Here is a 17,978-nt window from a genome sequence, read left to right as displayed (position 1 = left end):
AAGTCCTGACGTACATGTCTCGATTTTTGTATGTTCCCAAATTTAATCTAGCTAAAATGCAACCCGCAAAACTCAAGAAAGGATTCAGTACTAAGAACTGTAATTCCAAGGAAATAGGTTAAATAGAATCTACAAAATTTCAGCGAAACTTAAATACACTATCGCAAAAGTATTCATATGAACTATATCTATGTCGGATTTGTCCACCGATTTTTCCAAGGCATTAGTCGCATCCCGCGTCTTTTTCGAACAGATATTTTTGCTTAGTTCCTTGATGAAAAATAACCAATGGAGTTAAAAGAAAAGTCAGGATACTCTTATTTAAAAATATAAATGTTGATAATTAGGTTATAAAAAAGGACTAAAACATTTAATTTCCTATTTACATTGTCCCTGAGGTATCGTAGTAAATCCTATCTCACCTCAACCTGACCTTCAGAAAATGCAAGCGTGATAATACATAATGTCTAGAACAACATACAAGTTTAATAAAGTTGTGCTTGTGTACAGTGGAGCTTTGATGTAAACTACATCCAAGGTAGCTGTTATAACAAGACTTTATTTTCTAGTTAAACATTTTCTATTAGAAAAATAAATTTAAGTCCAGGTGTGTATGCTGGAGCTGTAAACAGCTGTGATGAGTCGGATAGCCTTCCATATAGGACGTCGTTGTGGACGTGACCATCGGATCACTCACCAATTCTACAATTTATTCGCTTCCCGGCAACGCGATCGATTCCGGGAATCCTTTTGTACATAAATCGAGCTTTCAGTTTAAATACGCTATCGCAAATATAAAGAATTTAGATGTCGACACGTGTCACTGAAAATACCGTATATTTTCATATTGTTCATCCCCATATACACAATAGGCACCGTGTACGATTATGATAGTGTACATGATATCTTACCTCTTCAACGAAGCCCATGTTGGCGCCGGACGGTATCCGTCCCAGCTCTTCAGCCTGCAGACTAGGGCTGGCCCTCACCCGCAGCCCGGCGCTGAAGCGAGCAGCAAAGCGTCGCAGCTTCGTCGGCGGGGTGGAGGGCAGAGTGCCACCGGCTTGCACGCCGCGCTCCGAGGGACCATCCATTATGCTCTCCGCAACTTCTATTGTCACTTCCTGCGTTAACAAGTTAATAGGTCGAACCTCAGCGTATATACTGCCACTATCACCGATACACGAATATAATTTATAGCACACTACATAATCACAGAATTCGACGATAAAAAATAATATAAATGGAATCGAGTCGATAACTGTCAAATCCATTTTTTTTTTCTTAAAAGCAACTTGCAACTATGTTATTTAATCATTTACAGTTCTGACTAAACTTAACCTAATCTAAGCAAAAAGTGCTTATTAAAACAAGCTCGCGAATAAACAAAAGACTTTTTTTATTCCTGGACAGCTCATGTCAAATCTTTAATTTCCTATAGGTATTTAGTAGTCTATATAACCATACCTGTGATGCCGGATAATCGTCGAGAGTACATCTGAAGATGTAAGCTCCTGCAAACCTCGGCGTCCACATGGCTACGTATGAGCCATCTGGGTTTTCCCTGACTGGCAGCCGCTCGGCCGGGATGCGACCGTTGTGCACAAATGTCCCCCCGATAGCTCCGCCGTCGCCCCAAGACTCGCTAGCGAGGCGGAGTTCTTCAAATGAGAAGTTTTGGTAGGCCTACAAAGAAGTATTACAAATAAAAATAATTTAGAAATTAATTAACTTACACAGTTTTACAAGATAACATTATATAAACGCATTAATAATTCATCTTTACCAATAAACATTAATACCTTCAAAGAAGCATGAATGCAAGGATTTAAAGGTTTATATATGAAAGAGGTTTCCATGTAGCATTAATATTTCCTATTAAATGAAATATTTATTCAATAGAAAACAATCATGTTTCTATAGAATGTTAACCATCCGATTTAAATTTATTAGATAGTTATTTGCTTACTCGCATAGCAGCAATACCCGTTCCAGTGTTCAGTTTTAAATTAAAACAGACTAGCATATAGGCATTTTACAGCAACAGGTATTCATATTTGAGACGTACATTGCAACATTTTCCGAATCTCTAAAACACAGTATTGGAATTCATCGCTGTGCTTCAAAGTTATTGATGGATATAGTTTAAGTTCCGGGATCGCGGCTATTCATAACTTGAGATTAACATGTACATACATATCGCAAGTCTTGCCGCGTAATGCAAACGTTTAGTCAAACCTAATGATTTATTAAAAAAAACATATTTTCTAGAGGCCAAATGCCTATGTTTCTACTCAGAAGAGAGTGCACAAATTGCCTTTAACGCGCGGTATTCATGTACAATTGCGCTCAACGTACAATAGTCAGCTCGTATATTGTATTACACGAACACAAACTCGGCCAAACGCAAAATGTGTCGCCCTAAGTCCAATAACAAACTCTCGGCCGAAGACAGGGGCACGCGACGTTCTACTTGGTTCTTTCAATAAAACTTATGACCCAGTTATTCAATTTTAGTGGATTCCATTATAGATTCAAGATTATTGTTTTAAAAGTCATCGAAGTGTCTGAAGTCGCTTTCGTTTTCGATTTAATTAGGTTTTCATCACAATTTTTAGGTCCGAAAATGATATTTTGAAGTAATAATTTATTCATAAGCATAAATATAGTAAATAGCCTATCGTATATTCATAATATAATATAATATGATGTACGCACAGGTGTTATGTATGAAACCTGATCATTGCAATCTAGTACAAAGACAGACATCCGCTTTCACGGTGTCCTACATTCGATGATGGAAGGAACGTTTACTTAATGAAAAGCTGAAGTATCGTTCAATAACGCTGCACATTCCTAGAGATCGTCTGAAATCCTTAGTATTGCGTAAGCTTGCTTGAAAGCGCAACTAGTGTTTCTAATAAACCGTCTAAGACAGAAACTCTCGTGTGCATCGATCGCTGTACTGTAATCTTTGTACAAACTAGGACCCCTTCAATTTAATAGGACGTGCATGCATGACGATACAATGCGAGGCTTAAACGATTCGAACCATGGAGTAGAATCTCCTAACTATGTGCTATAAGCAAAATATATTTATATCTTCACTAAAAACTTTTTACACTGGTTCTAAATCTTTTACATCGTTTGCTTTACTCAAAATGAATTCTACACACGCTTACATTTAACCCTGTGTTAATTTAGAGCCTGAGGAAACAGCCTACATGGAACAACGGTCAGCAATAGAGCCGCATCTTTTGTTCAAACTTCAATTTTAACAACAAAAGCATGTCTGCGCCTCACCTATTACAATATAGGTCATGGTGTTAAAAGATAAAACAAATTAAAGCGTCAGTCAGTACGAGTAATATCGATAACAAAATCAATATTATGCAGTTGACAGTAAAATTCGTTGAAATTAATTACATATTGAGCACACTTAAGTTCATCGTTATTAATTACGTTGTACGTTGAATTTCGGTCATAATTTTGGTCGTTTCGAATGTTCCTGTGTGTTCCAGTGTTTGGGCCGAGTGCCTGTGTTATGGAGGGGTAATGGTGGGGGGGCTAACGAAAACAGGAAAAAGTTTACAGGTACCTTCATCATACTGATGGCGTGGAAGGACATGGTGTCTCTGACAGTCGGTTGGTAGGGCACGTCGGGCACCTTGATGCGGTGAGCGTCAGCATTCGACGCGCGACTGGAGCTCGCGTTCAGCTTTTGAACCACCACCTGTATGACAAGGAGTAAACACAAGAATATACGTAACCCAAAACTTATGCACACTATCTGTATGACTTGAATTCCAGCTTGGAATGTTCGAGTTGTTACGAAGTGGGTCGTACCTAACTTATAATTAAAATAAAATGCAAAATGCAACACATTAAACTGAATCCCAATATTATAATTTACCTTTCATCATGACAAAAGAAATCCATAATACAAAAATAGTTTCATGTTTTATTTAGGAAAGATCACGGACAACGTAGACAGTCCGCAAATTAGCAGCGGACAGCCTGCGCTGAGTATATTCGACGTTATAGCGAATGGCTGAATTTCAGAGCATATTGTATTACGGACAGATTTATATATACCTAGGCTACATCTTCACTAGACTGGACACTCAGAAAGCAGTACCGTGTAGACTATAGTGACAACGGAGAGACTGTGACAATTTTAAACTTTGTGAAAATATAGGCAGTATTTTCGGTTTTTAAAACTATTTTTGCTGCTATCCATTTTAATTACAAACTTTGTAAAGTGACATAAGAACTTCTTAATATAGAATCAAAAAGAGAATTAGATGCACACAAAAATTCTTCGTTCAATCCTCGCACCGCTCGCAGATACAATATCCGTTTGAGCTACATTAATTGTAATGTAACTGACGGGCGTCCGCCTAACTATTGAAACTGCTGGTATTGGAAAACGAGAAGCAAATAATGTTGTAGCTACTATCCGTATCATCTCTCAAACTTAGTCGACCGCTGGAACGCTTTTATGTATCTTTGTAACAAGTTATTAAGTGGGCACATGTTCACGTATGCTTAAGCCTTAATTGACTGTTGAATATCAACTGCTGGAGTACAATATCGTCGTGAATAATCTTGCCAAGTGAGGTGGTCAATGATAGCTCCGTATCGGAAAGCATGTGTCTACATTGACGCGGTATAGGAAGTGTAGATTGTGCGCGATTGACTTTGAGACAATATTGCGCAATCTGAGTTGTCAGTATTTGTGCTTGCATTAGCTTTGAGTTCCACGAGACGAGCTCACCGCCGTTAATCGGATCAACATTTCCGACCTGGCGTTACAGGGAACTCTAACAAAGCTTATGACAACAGTCCTACGTCTTATTATTCGATTCAACATTTGTAAAATACGAATATGCTTGAACTATAACACGTCGTTGTGTACGTATGAAACAAATCTGATATCGCTGCACTTAATTCAATTGAGTTGACACTTGCCTTATTGAGCTCAAATTGATCCCGTGGCGGGATTAAGAGGTCCTGCTTCTCAAGAATCATTTAAAATAACCTTTAACGTCGTGTCAATCACCTCTTCAATATTAAAAGGATAGGTCATTTTTAATCTAGGTGTATGCATTCTAAATATTGAATGAGTCATAGGTGAGGAAAAAAAGAAAGGTACCGTTTTGTATATTTTTTAGATACAGAATCATGTAGAAAAAAACGGTTACTTGAATATTACAAACAGACATTCCAATTTTATCTATATGATAATAAAGAAGGCGTTGTTTGCTCTACTTATGTATGTCACCTGTTCACTATGAGCATTGCATTATTAGGTCAGGTAATTTAAGAAAATAAACTCGCTAATGGGTAAAGCGGAAACTGAATACGACGTTGAGACTACGCCCGCGGATACAATGCACGGTGATAGGCGAAGCGATCAGATTAGCGAGAAGCGGATTAATTATTATTGCTTGAAATAAAACAAGAAGTTTTGGAATCCAATCGTTTGGTATGCGTTGGTATGACACCTGACGGAATTTCAGTGCTGCTTTGGAAATCGGGTCGGTCTTTGGTGCGGGAGGTAACTTGCGTCAGCACCTTAAAGCCACCTTATGTTCCAAATGCTGGAAGCTGGAGCCGCGGCGAAAATATAATAATCTTATTAATAATTACATTTTAAAGCCGTTTCACAAGAGCACAGCAGGGGTTCTCTATAAAGAAATCGCAAAGCAACATCGAAAGATTATTCATAATAGAATAGTTCGTATTTCAAACGTTGGATGGATAGCGAACGCTTAAGATGTAGCTTTTTTTTTTGGCTTCTTTTTACTAAGTTTTCCAGTTTGAAAAATCGTATTACAACTTCCTGTGCAGGTACAGCAGGAAATAGAAGTCATAAACATAAATCTTATCTATAAACTCTTAAACGGATGTTCATGATATTTTATTAAATCCTAAGGGAGGATGTAAGGAATTTTTCACTTCACGAATTGCACGTAATATTTTTCATTTCAGCGAGGCGCTTCAGCGTAATCAATAGTTCTTAAAAAAGTGTCTCTAAGTGTGTCTGATTCCTAGTAAGTATTAAAATAAAATATCTCACGTAGAATCCAAGAATTATATGTAATTACTAGCTGTTGCCCGCAACTTCGCCCGCGTGGTTAGAAGATATAAGTTATGATTTATACCTACCCACGTGATTTATACTTGTCCACATTTTCCATTTTATCTTCGCTCCTATTAGTCGCAGCGTGATGGTTTATAGCCTAAAACCTTTCTCGATTAATGGTCTCTTCAATACAAAAAACATTTTTCAATTTGAACCAGTAGTTCCTGAGATTAGCGCGTTCAAACAAAAAGCAAACTCTTCAGCTTTATATATTAGTACAGATATATCTATTTATAATTATATTAACCAAACCCCGTTAAGCGTGATAGGTTCATTTGCAAAAGGAATGATGTTAATATGGAGCGAAGGTTGAATTATGGCAATGAAAATAAGTAATAATTATCATTTTTCTCGTAGTTAAGGAGAACAAATTAAAAATCGATTAATATAATTGGTGACGTGTAGATCTATGCGCATATTTCAACTGTTACTCATGCAGAGAGCCTTGAACGAGGGTTGCTAATGATAAGGCGTAATGATATGAAAAACATTTAAGTTCAAAGGTGTTTGTGTGGACAAATTTTACACAATTCAAAAGTTTAATTGCTGGTATACTGGTAAAAGATTATAATTATATTGATACCTCATTCACAAAATTAAAATAACACAACTAAAAAAGAGCGGAGTATAAAATTTGAACATCACAATAGCATTCGCTTTTAAGTATTTATTTGCATTCCAATAAACGTCTGACGCATTTACTGTCCACTAACACCGAATGCGATGTTGGTTAAGTTCTTAAGTAGTATATAAGTAAAAAGCTTTCACGCCTCACCTATCACTAAGTCGCGGCTGGAGCTCCGTACCATATTTGTCAACCATCCAATTAGTGCTTAGATCAAATGTAGCTTTACGTACAATGCACCTATTGCAAGGATCTACAAACAATCCAATAAAGAGCTTTTGGTACAAATACGATCGAGGACTCGAGTGCGACTAGGAGTATCGAGAAGGTTAAATGTTATTACTTTTATAATTTCCCATGTCGGAATCTTTGCTTGTTTGTCTGTGAAAATATCAGGTTTGTTTGTGTCTTATACGTAGAACAAGCAACGGAGAACTAGAAGAAAATGGCGATTAATCTACGCGCGCACTGTAGTTTTTAGCCTATTAGGGTATTATAATAATCAACCTATATAACCTATAATAAAAAATCTCAGGAATTATATTTTATTAATTAAATGTTGCTCCAGATTTAAATAGTCTAGTCGGAATCTAGTTAAGGAAAACTCGGCATCATTTAAATATTTTTAGTATTTTCAAACGTCGAAGGGTGACGAAAATCAGCCAGCAAAATATGTTTGGCGGCACAGCAGCTGTGGAATTATAAAAGCAAATATGTACGATAAATACAGATAAATACTGGTAAAGGTAAGCCTCGTGCATGGCCGGTAAATACTGCATTACATAATTTTGAGCTAAGTTCTCGTGGATAGTCAAAGTAGTTTAGCTGCTTTGAGGTTTCACATATTTAGCACAAAGGAACGGTTCTAGGACTCCACTCTATTTGATGTTCTCGTTATAAGAGTATACATTACGCGCAAGCTATTTCGGTTGGTACACACTTTGAAACTGCCTCTGTGGCCTGTGTCCGAATTGACTAAGTCAATATTATCAACCAGCTTTAATGTGACGTAATACTACCTAAATGTCCCTCTGACTAGCGCTCATATGATATTTTGTGCTTCGGGCTTAGAGCAACGCATTACTACTGACTACACAAAATTAAAGCTATCAATAATGCTCGCTACTCATTAACAATTCACAAGTCATTTGACGAAAGAAAAATACAGTTTACTTGCAGCTGATCATAGAGATCTAATATTAAAATAAAGCAAATTGATCTTCCAAACAGTAATACCTTTAACGTTTACTTGACGAAAAGACCGTACTTTTTGCATCAAAAAGGATTATTTGGGTTATCAGGGCTGAGGGCAATTCTACAAAGCCATTACCAAACCAACATACACGTTTTTAGCTTAAATTTTCGGACACGTGCTACGGTGCTATGGATAATCTTCATATAATTAGAGTAATGAATATCACTACGCACACAGTTGACAAATTGAATTTATCAAAGCTCAGTGACATTTATGTCAATTGATTTTAGATGCGCATTTCATGATAATTAGTTAAGCTAAAAAGCCTTTTGCGGTTCGTAACTGGATTAAAGGAAATTTTCATTCCAAATTAAATTTACAATGTTTGAGATATAGTTTGAAAAAAGGTTATCATCATCCTAGCCTTTTCCCAACTATGTTGGGTTCGGCGTCCAGTTTAATCAGATTCAGTAAAGTACCAGTGTTTTATAAGGAGCCACTGCCTACCTGACCTCCTCAACCCAGTTAACTGGGCAACACGATACCCTTTAGTTAGACTTTTTCATCCGTCAAAAACGTGAAGTGTGCCTTCCGAAATACGAACGAATTCAATCAGATGAATGATATTCTAATGGATGATTCAACACTTAATACGGTCCATCTACGGACCGACCGCGTCAAGCGTTGCTTAACCTGTGATTGATCATCGTCCCTCACTCGTTTGAAAATCGGCATACTCAATTTAAAGGTAATGGGTTGAGCCTTGTTTCCACCGACATTGTTTGTGATTACGCTAATGTTTAGTGAGCATTATGACACGTTCGTATTTAGTTGCGGGGATGACACACTATTACAATACAGTTACGTGCACTTATTGTCTGCACTTTATCAATATCTCTCGACGTCACCGTATTATGCTTCACAACGCACAATGCTTTCGACTTTATTATGAGGCGGAACCAGGCCGTTCATTGATTTTACAATGTCGTAGCTAATATGACTACGTGAGCAGCCGTAAGGTATCTCTCCTACTTATGTTATAAATTAAAAAAGCCTTTTAAATGCGGAGAAAATTCAAAATTACTATATTTAATCAAATGACGTTGTAACATGAGAATAAATCCCTAGCTTGAGCTAGAGACAGCTCAGACATAGACATAATAGGACTAAACCATAAATTAGAAGAAAAAACCGATCAACTGCGAGTTAATAAACTTATCTGTTTGGGATAAATAAATTGTAGGGTGTGTGACCTCAATTTTGATTTTTAGTATTTGTTGTTATACAACGGAAATACATAAATAATGAACGTTGTATGTCGTAAATACATGAATAATGAAAGTGAAAATTTAACCCACTGTCACGTAATCGTGGTAGTAACAGCGGTACTTTACAGGTTTAAGTACTCTTGGAGCCTACTCGCAGAAAAGAGATCCCACCAGCCAGTTGGAAGTAAAACAAGGCCGAATTGGCAACCTTCTAATTTTGACGTCGTTAATAAATGAAAATACGGTTAGTAACATTTGTACTAAAAATGATGGTACGTTTCCTAGTGTGAACTCAATATAGGTCGGACGGGAACAAAAGGTCGATCTACTATGTCAGGTATTCAGGTTCTTTGAATATAATTGAAATCGTCGTTCACGTTGCCCGCAACTGTTCCAATTTTAGGTTTAACATGACACATAACGTTCTGACAGACAACTAGCAAAGAGCTTTAAACTCTAAAGCAGGGCTGTGGCCATGGTAGAAACAAGATGGCGAACTATAGGACGAGTAATGGCGTCTCACTCGCACATCGCCGAGAGCTAAATGAAGCGCGCCAGAACTGGATTAAGGTACTGCCATTTTATAGAGGAACACGAACGAAGTAGACCACATTTAGCACACTAATTAGTTATGCTATAAAATCTAAATTCGTGTGACAAGTTTAAAAAATATACTTAAAATATTCTGCATCTAGCAGGTCTGTGAACTGCAGTCCTATATTTGGGTAGCACTTTGTGTTTATTTCAGTTATCTTTCTACGTATCTTCCAACCAAAGGTTTTGTTCACATACCTGATTTTGTACACTAATATATTTTCCCTAGGACAATTTTGTCAGTTAGTTAAGTTATTCAATCCGTTACCATGTATATTCCAGGAAAAAAATAAAATCTTTCAGCAAAGGGATTTTATCATTGTTATAAACAGATATTAAGTTGAAACGTTCTTTTCATTCACTGACGTAATCAAGCAAAAACTGACGAGCTATATTTATGCAGCTAATTAAAATATCACAGAATAAAAAAAAATTACTGTAAAGAGAAATTGCAACCTTGAACTTCAAAGGGAAAGTGGGAGAAGTATTTCAAAATCCAACATTCATTTATTTTGCGCGGTGGTTAGAACCTCCCGCTCAAGACTGGCTCAAAGAAATTCCTAGTACTGAACCGTTTGAATGTTCTAGACTATAATATCTCAAAGGCTATTAATGAGAATCATATATAATGGAATCAAAGAAATATTGAAAAATTACCTTTGATCATTTAATTAAGCTTTCCGAGCGCTTATTTCTTGTACCACTGAAATGTTCAATATAAGTAGTATTTTTTAATTAAATGTTTCCTGCATTTCTATAATATCTGCAGTGAAATTGTAGGGTTTTCTAAAAGGATGATATTAATTTTCCAATAAGTACTTATTTACAAGCGTGGGAGCATAATACTAATTGATTTTTACAACTTACCTATAAACATGGATTTTAAGATAGGTACCATACTTATTTATCACAAAAGGGAAAAAACGTTATAGCGATTTGTAACTGGCCTTTAAAATGGTTATTGGCGGTCAACTTCTAAACTTATTGAAGAAGAGAGAGCGCGCGCAACCACTTATACAGCGGCAACTAAATAGAGGTGATCTCCATTACTAAATGTTTTGGAACGTATCCTCTTGGCCGTGACCTTGAAATAACAGCAACTGCGTATCAAAGACTCCCCGCCAAAAAACATCACAAGAAATAAGTGGGATGGGTTAGTTTTACCCATCCCACCTAACACACAGTAAATAATCAAAATAAAGTCTGCATATCCGTAAAATCTAATAACACTAAAATAATTCGACAATATTTTATTCACTTCTACCAGGCGACATAGCTACGCTGACTTCTAGCTCCTTCCACGGATTTCTAAGAAGTTTAAATTGAGGTCACTTCAATAATGGACCGCCTTATCAATATCATGCAGGCTATTCTAAAATAGGCATAGCCATGAATTCGTTAGACGACAAAGTTTATTGATTTACGTATCTTACTATTGCATAATATTCTGCATTTTCTTGCAATTAATATAATTAATTACTCTGCAACCGCAGTCGGACATTAATGTTTATTTTGTAAAACAAACCTTCGCAACAGTTATATAAATAAAATCCTTCATGAATATAGCTTTCAACCAATGCTGCATTACCGTAATTACAAAAAAAATATGCACAATTTTGTGTAATAACATTTTTAAAAGCTTTAGCGCGAGCCGCAGAAAAAATCTTCTTCCCTAGTGTTTCCATTAAAGGCTGAAAGTTCCATTTCGTAACCACTCCATTAAAAGGCCTGTCAATAGTGTCTACAGTATTTCAAGTGCGTTACAAGGTGACCATGAGTGTAGTATGTTGGGTACCATTTGAGAGCTTTGAAATTTGAATAATTTCCTCTACGTTCGTCCGTGCTAATATGTTAGCTAAAACTATTAACATCTCTCTACATAACACGTGTGTCATCTCATCGCCATCAGAGCCTTTTTCCAAATAGCTTGTTCAGTACCTGCTAGTGTTTTTCAATCAGCGTCTACCTATCTGACTATCCCAACCCAGTTACTTGGGCAACCCAATACCTCTTAGTAAGACCGGTTGTTAGACTTTCTGTAACCCGTAACATTTTACGCTAAAACTCATAGAAAAAAATATATTTCATCTATTACCGTTTATTCACCCAGGAAATTGTTAATTTGAATATATTTTCAATACAGCCTAAATAATACAAGTCCTTCACAAAGATGATTCTTGCATCAAGCTGGCCTTGACCTATTTATTCCACAGACTGGAAGGCATCAACAGTCATCGTTATTTGAATAATTAGTATTAATAGAAAGCTTGCACCGAGATGTTTTATGATATACTGAAAAAACTCCTAGAGAATATGGAGTAGTACTCTAACCGAACCATTAAAAGGGGTGTTATCGGTGCACAATGTAAATTGACACAAATAATAATTGTTACAAAGCAGTTCGTTTGACCTACGGCAGATAAACTGTGGCTCAGACGGAACGGAGACGCCCACGCGAAGACAGGAGTTCGAGAGATCGCGACAGATCTATGTCAATGATTGTCAATTACAGACAATTATATACAAATCTTTATAATACCTACGTCTGGTATCGATTTCGAATATATTAGTAAATTAGTAAAGACATTTGGTTTTTGTGAGTAAACGAAACTGGTGACTCGATTAATTTTGGGGACGGAAAAAATGTTTAGTCTGTTAGTTTTTTTTTTCTAATTTTTTCTCCAAAATGACTTAGTTACTCTGGCTCCGACTAAGAATAAACAAGATACCACGTGACAAAGCAGAAATCACAAAAACCTAGTATGAACCATGTATTATTTTGTGTACAAGCTTAATCATCAATCTAAATTCACTAAGCAGACAACTAAAGCCCCTCCTCTCGTCATCTCGCTCAACCAAGCGTGATGTTCCACACTTGGTGTATCTCGTCATTACGTAGGCCTTTATCCGAGCGAGATGCAGTGCGATATAATTATTATCTGTAATGAGGCCTCCGAAGCTTAACATACTATTACCGAGAAATGGTCCGTTGTTCGAACACCTGCGTCAATCAAGCATCATTAATTAAATACCTTTGAGGCTGTGACCAAATCTATACATACGTGGACATATCACACAGGATATTCCGTAGATTGATCCAGTTGAGCGGAAAATCACGAGGACATCGAATTTGATCTTAATTTTCTCCGTTCTCAATACTTATGACATGACAAAGTATTTCAAATGGTACCTTGATTGACCCAATTAGGTCCGGAATAATCTACAAATAGCAAAACGACACGTGTAAAAACAGGGCAAATAAATTATGTAGACATTTACTGAAGAAGTACCAATCGTCCCAAAGTATTAAAGCATGAATCGATAGATTAAAAGAAATGTAGAAAAGGAACACGATCAATTACGTTCAAGTATTTATAATTTAGTGCTACGAAAATTATGAACCTTCTGACATGTCTTTATAAGAACACCCAGTTAATTGATTCCTGTAATTTGCCAAAGCTATAGATGAGATTGCACTGCCTTCAAGAACAATATCACTTTACAAGCGTTAATTATATGCAGCATTATTATTGGTATGTGTTCAGGTTTTAATAGCATGCCAGAACATCTCACAGTCACGAAAGACTATAGTGACTGAACAGACATTTACTTAGCCCAAACAACTACGTCCACGATGGACAAAAAATAATTAGGATAGAAGTCTAATTTTATACAAAGTCATTCATTTTTTTCATTTACATTCACGTTTATATGCATAGTGATTTTCAGGTTCATAAAATCATTTTTTTGGTGTCATAAAGGAAGTAAGAAACCTGACAATAATCGTGATAAAGAGCCAAGCTACCAAGCTACGGCCTGGTAATGAGGGGGGGGGGGAGGGTCAAGGCTACTTTTCTCCTAGCATTTCCACGGAAGCATAAGCAACCGTGCACTGCAAGCTGAAGCTCACGCGGACGGAGTCGCGGGCAGCAGCTAGTTTGAAATATTTGCGGCTATCAAGTATTTTTAGTGAATAAAACATATTTATCGACTGTATAATTTTAAACATCGTGTACCCTGAAAACAAAATTCGATATACATTTTTGCACGTAAGATTTGAGTCTTCGCATGAACTGAAAACTACTCAAATAAAAGTACGGAATGTCCAGCGTGACCTTTACATTAGTTCTCGTCCGATCCCGCTGCGCATGCATGTGCGTATTTATTTGAAACTTTGTCGCTGTGTAGGTATATGGAAATCAGTTGTTTGTTCTGCATAATGGAATCAAACAAATCTGCATGCTCGCTATACATACAGGTGTCTCCAAACCCGAATGGACGGCCGTAACAAAAGATGAAATATACAAATTAATGATTTTTTTACAGCACTTGCTGGTGTCTGCGCTCTCGTCTGGGAATGATTAGTATTTCGATGAGTTTATTAGCGTGACTTATACAATAAAATAACTTATATTATGACAATACAATTATCATATAAATATTTTTTGTGTCGCATTTGAAAAATATAGCAGCCTGACAATATTGGAAAGTTACAGTCACAGTAAATAGATTGTAAATTGTATCCTAAGCTTTATTATTGTAAGTTTATATTGAAATCCAATCAATAGGTAGTCCTTACCTGAAAGAGTGACAAACATCCATCCATACTTATAAAGTTTTGCGTTTATAATATTAATAGTGCTGACTTGCGCAAGACGGCTGGCAAGAGCTGGATGCGAGAAGCCGAAAATCGATCTCAGTGGCGTGCACTTGGAGAGGCCTATGTCCAGCAGTGGACTGCGATAGGCTGATGATGATGATGATAATGATGATATCAGTAGGATAATGGTGTAAGCGAAATATGATATGAAGTTCATACATTACACAAATATCATAACATACAGGAGAGGTGTTGAGCAGCGTTTACGACTTTCGTATTAAACTCCTGTCACCAGTTGAGTGGTAAACACGTCAACTCAAGTTAACCGAAAGCGATCGTTAACCGCAATCAGCGTACTGGCGGAACCAATATCACGTCAAAGGCGGAATTTGGTAGTTAGAACTGTTCAATCATTTAACTGATCATTTTTTGTAAGTGCTAATAGTGAATGAATAAAAGGCTTTAATGATTAGCCTCATTATCAACATTGTTTTGTAATTATCGAAATGTTTCTTAATCATAAGAATAATGCACTAATTGCAAAAAGGATGTATTAGTAATCATTAATGTCGTACATCGTTAGACAAATGTAATCTATTAGTTCACAATCCTTTCAAAGAGTTTAGGAGACTATATACCATTAATGTATCATTTAATTTCATTAATATACGAGTAGGACTCCCGATCCAAGAAATTCAATCAATGTGTCGGAAGCTTGCAAACATTAAATTCACCTTAGAACACTGGGACTCTAGAGTCTTGTAGGTCAACCAAACACTTATCGTTCGCGCACATTTCTAACTGGCTATTCACTGGGCTATGCTAGCAGCCGTTGCGTTGTTGAACAGTAGTTGAAAAAAATATTTGATGCTATCTTCAGAAGTGGTCTCGCGGATCTGTTTATGGATTTGTATGCATGAGGCGCAGGATCGATCCCAAAGAAAGCCGGTAGCAATGTGATTTTTTCAAAGCTATATGAACTTTCTTAATTATTGTGCCACCACTGTCAAAAGTTGAAAAAACACAGCGAGAGGAAACCTAATTTCTAAATATCGGAATCTGTACAAGGCAAAGGCAGGGATTAGCGTGCCAATGCCCCAAACCTACCTATATATGGGAACTAGCATTAGCCCAACAGTGCAACTTTTATAGGATAGTATTATTTAATATACCCATACATACATTTTACATCTTCAAGTTTCTTTTTCTAAAACTATTTTCATAAAGGTTTATTAATGTATAATAAATAGGACAAGAAGGTATTTACAGTTACTATTTCTGACAATAACGAAGCAACAAAACGACGCTTCCTTGTAGCTGTGAAATGTGAAGCACCTTTTACCTACCGCTCTTGAAAAGAGCGGTTATTATATAGCGAGGAAAGGGCAAAGATTATGCAAGGTATTTACAAGCGTCGGATGACGCATTCATTATAATAAACCTCGAAATTTTCAAGTGACAATAGAAAGGTTACTTACAATTTGTACAATATTTTAAAAGTTATTTATCATCAATAATTAAAACTTACCTCAACTTTCATAGACGGGGAAGCCACGTTCTCTCCGTATTGATCTCGTACTAGAATAGGCAACGTGAGTCTAGCAGAGGGGCGCACGGGCTGCGTCGGCGCCTTCAGCTCGCACTTGGAGGGCTCGACGCGTGACGTAGGCGCCAGCCAGCGCGCGAGCCGCCCGCCGGCCGTGCTCTCCGCGCCCGCCACGAAATCCGTCAAAAATTGACGCTCAGTTGAGACGCACCTGCTGACAAAAACACAAAAACAATTAACACCTTATACTTCCATTTAAAGTAGGTTAACTACACATTAAATAGTTTTTTGTTCACCATTAGAACAACGACAGGCGACAAAGCAAAATAGAACGAAGTAGTAATTGAAAAGTCAACAAATACAACTTTTCACCAGTTCACTAGTTTTACTGGAAAACATTCTAATTAAAACATCAACAACTCGAACAAACAATTTAGAATACAAAGCAATTCCACACCTGCATCGAGAAATAAATAAAGTGCCAGAAACTAAATAACACTGGCGCGAACATGATTTTACAAACTAAAAGTTGTTCGATATTTTTTAATGATGGCCCCTGTATATGTGAAAAAGAAATCGTCATACACGCGACCTTTACTTGCTCATGACACAATCAGCTCGTTAAAAGGTGCAGAGGTATCTCGTTAACCTTGAAACTTAAAGTCTGAAACAGCATACATTGTATAATCCGCTGCACAATACCGGTACCTGCGAATATAGTCATAGAAACCACTAACTTGTTGGCAGGCGCTACCTAAAACCAAGAGTATACGCTTACACGTATTAGACTATCCTACTGCGCTTGTTAGCACATTACAATGGAGTTCGTTTGTGAACTTTGGCTAACTAAAATATAATGTCATAGTGAGTGTTCCACGCTACGTATATATGACGATACCTTCTATTTCAATAATTATAAGCTTTTCACGTAACCTACTTTTACAAAGGTTAAAGAAACACGTGTAAGTAGTATGAGCTTTGTGTAGTTCTCTAAACTTTATTTATACTTTAATCGAAATATAAGCAACTCACGTATTGGATCGTTCGTAGCTAGTTAGGAAAGGTATACAATTAAAAAGAAATACAGATTCTACGTCGCGTTGATCTCGCGCTCATTGAATTGGAAGTGTACTTAGTTACGTAGTTTGTGTCAGTTGCAAATTAGTTCTCAACATTGATATCAGAGTTTGCAAACTAGCATCGACGATTCTTGAAGAATGCGTAAGAAATAAATCAAACGTAACAGATTTCTTAACAACTTCTTGAGTAGGAAATTGTACACTCGCGACTATAACGAGTTTATGACATTCGCAATTTCCCTTTAAAGTTTTTCTCTAGTAAAACTGCAGAAAATTCCGTTGCAACGATTTTCAGTTTCTATAAATAAACCGAGGATTTGATTTAATACTGTGGCATGCGATGTCTTTTGACGCCGACATCTTTTAAACCGATTGAAGGAATCACAAGTTATTTCCTACAAGCTACAAGCTACACTAAAGTCTAAGACAGGATTATAATGTAAGTACGCTCGTCTTTTGATTCGTTCGAAACATATCAAAGCGTAGCGCAAACACGGTGCATGTACAGTAGTATAAGTACATCCTAATCAGTGGACTACATGTATTCTGTTACAGTTTACGACGATAACCGAATATTTTTGTAGTTATTTTAGGCACAGTCAAAATGCAGGCGTTCTGTTTTCAGCAAGTTATGATATTTAGTTAAGTGAACTTTTGTAATTTATCAGAAAGGGTCACACGCTGCTTATTAGGCTTTTTTTCATCTTCAAATCAATATCACTGCATAATTTCCGTGTTACGTCGCAAAAGTTAGGCTGATCTTCTAGCCTAATTACCTGCGGTTTCTCACAGGACAATTTTCTTGAAATTACTTGAAAAAAATCCCGCAAACTGCTACAGGATGAAGCAAGAGTTTCAATACCCGAAAAATAAATAAGTTTTTTCTAGAATAAGTCCAGCACGACGACATTTTATCACTAACC

General features: G+C 36.7%; 1 protein-coding gene across 1 annotated transcript in view; it reads right to left on the bottom strand.

Moving 5' to 3' along the window:
- Positions 1-17,978, bottom strand: part of LOC113504190 (E3 ubiquitin-protein ligase MYCBP2) — a 112,462-nt gene that overhangs the window by 26,368 nt on the left and 68,116 nt on the right. The window contains exons 35-38 of the mRNA XM_026886359.1: positions 15,959-16,190; positions 3,599-3,733; positions 1,468-1,686; positions 912-1,124 (exon numbers count right to left, since the gene is read on the bottom strand). Of these exons, the coding sequence (XP_026742160.1) occupies positions 912-1,124; positions 1,468-1,686; positions 3,599-3,733; positions 15,959-16,190 (799 nt within the window). The remainder of the gene's footprint in view (positions 1-911; positions 1,125-1,467; positions 1,687-3,598; positions 3,734-15,958; positions 16,191-17,978) is intronic.

Source organism: Trichoplusia ni, chromosome 21 (genome assembly GCF_003590095.1).
Source record: "Trichoplusia ni isolate ovarian cell line Hi5 chromosome 21, tn1, whole genome shotgun sequence".
NCBI classification, from domain to species: Eukaryota; Metazoa; Arthropoda; class Insecta; order Lepidoptera; family Noctuidae; genus Trichoplusia; species Trichoplusia ni.
The sequence above is the reverse complement of the archived record's forward strand: the minus strand, read 5'-3'. Positions and strand labels throughout refer to the sequence as shown.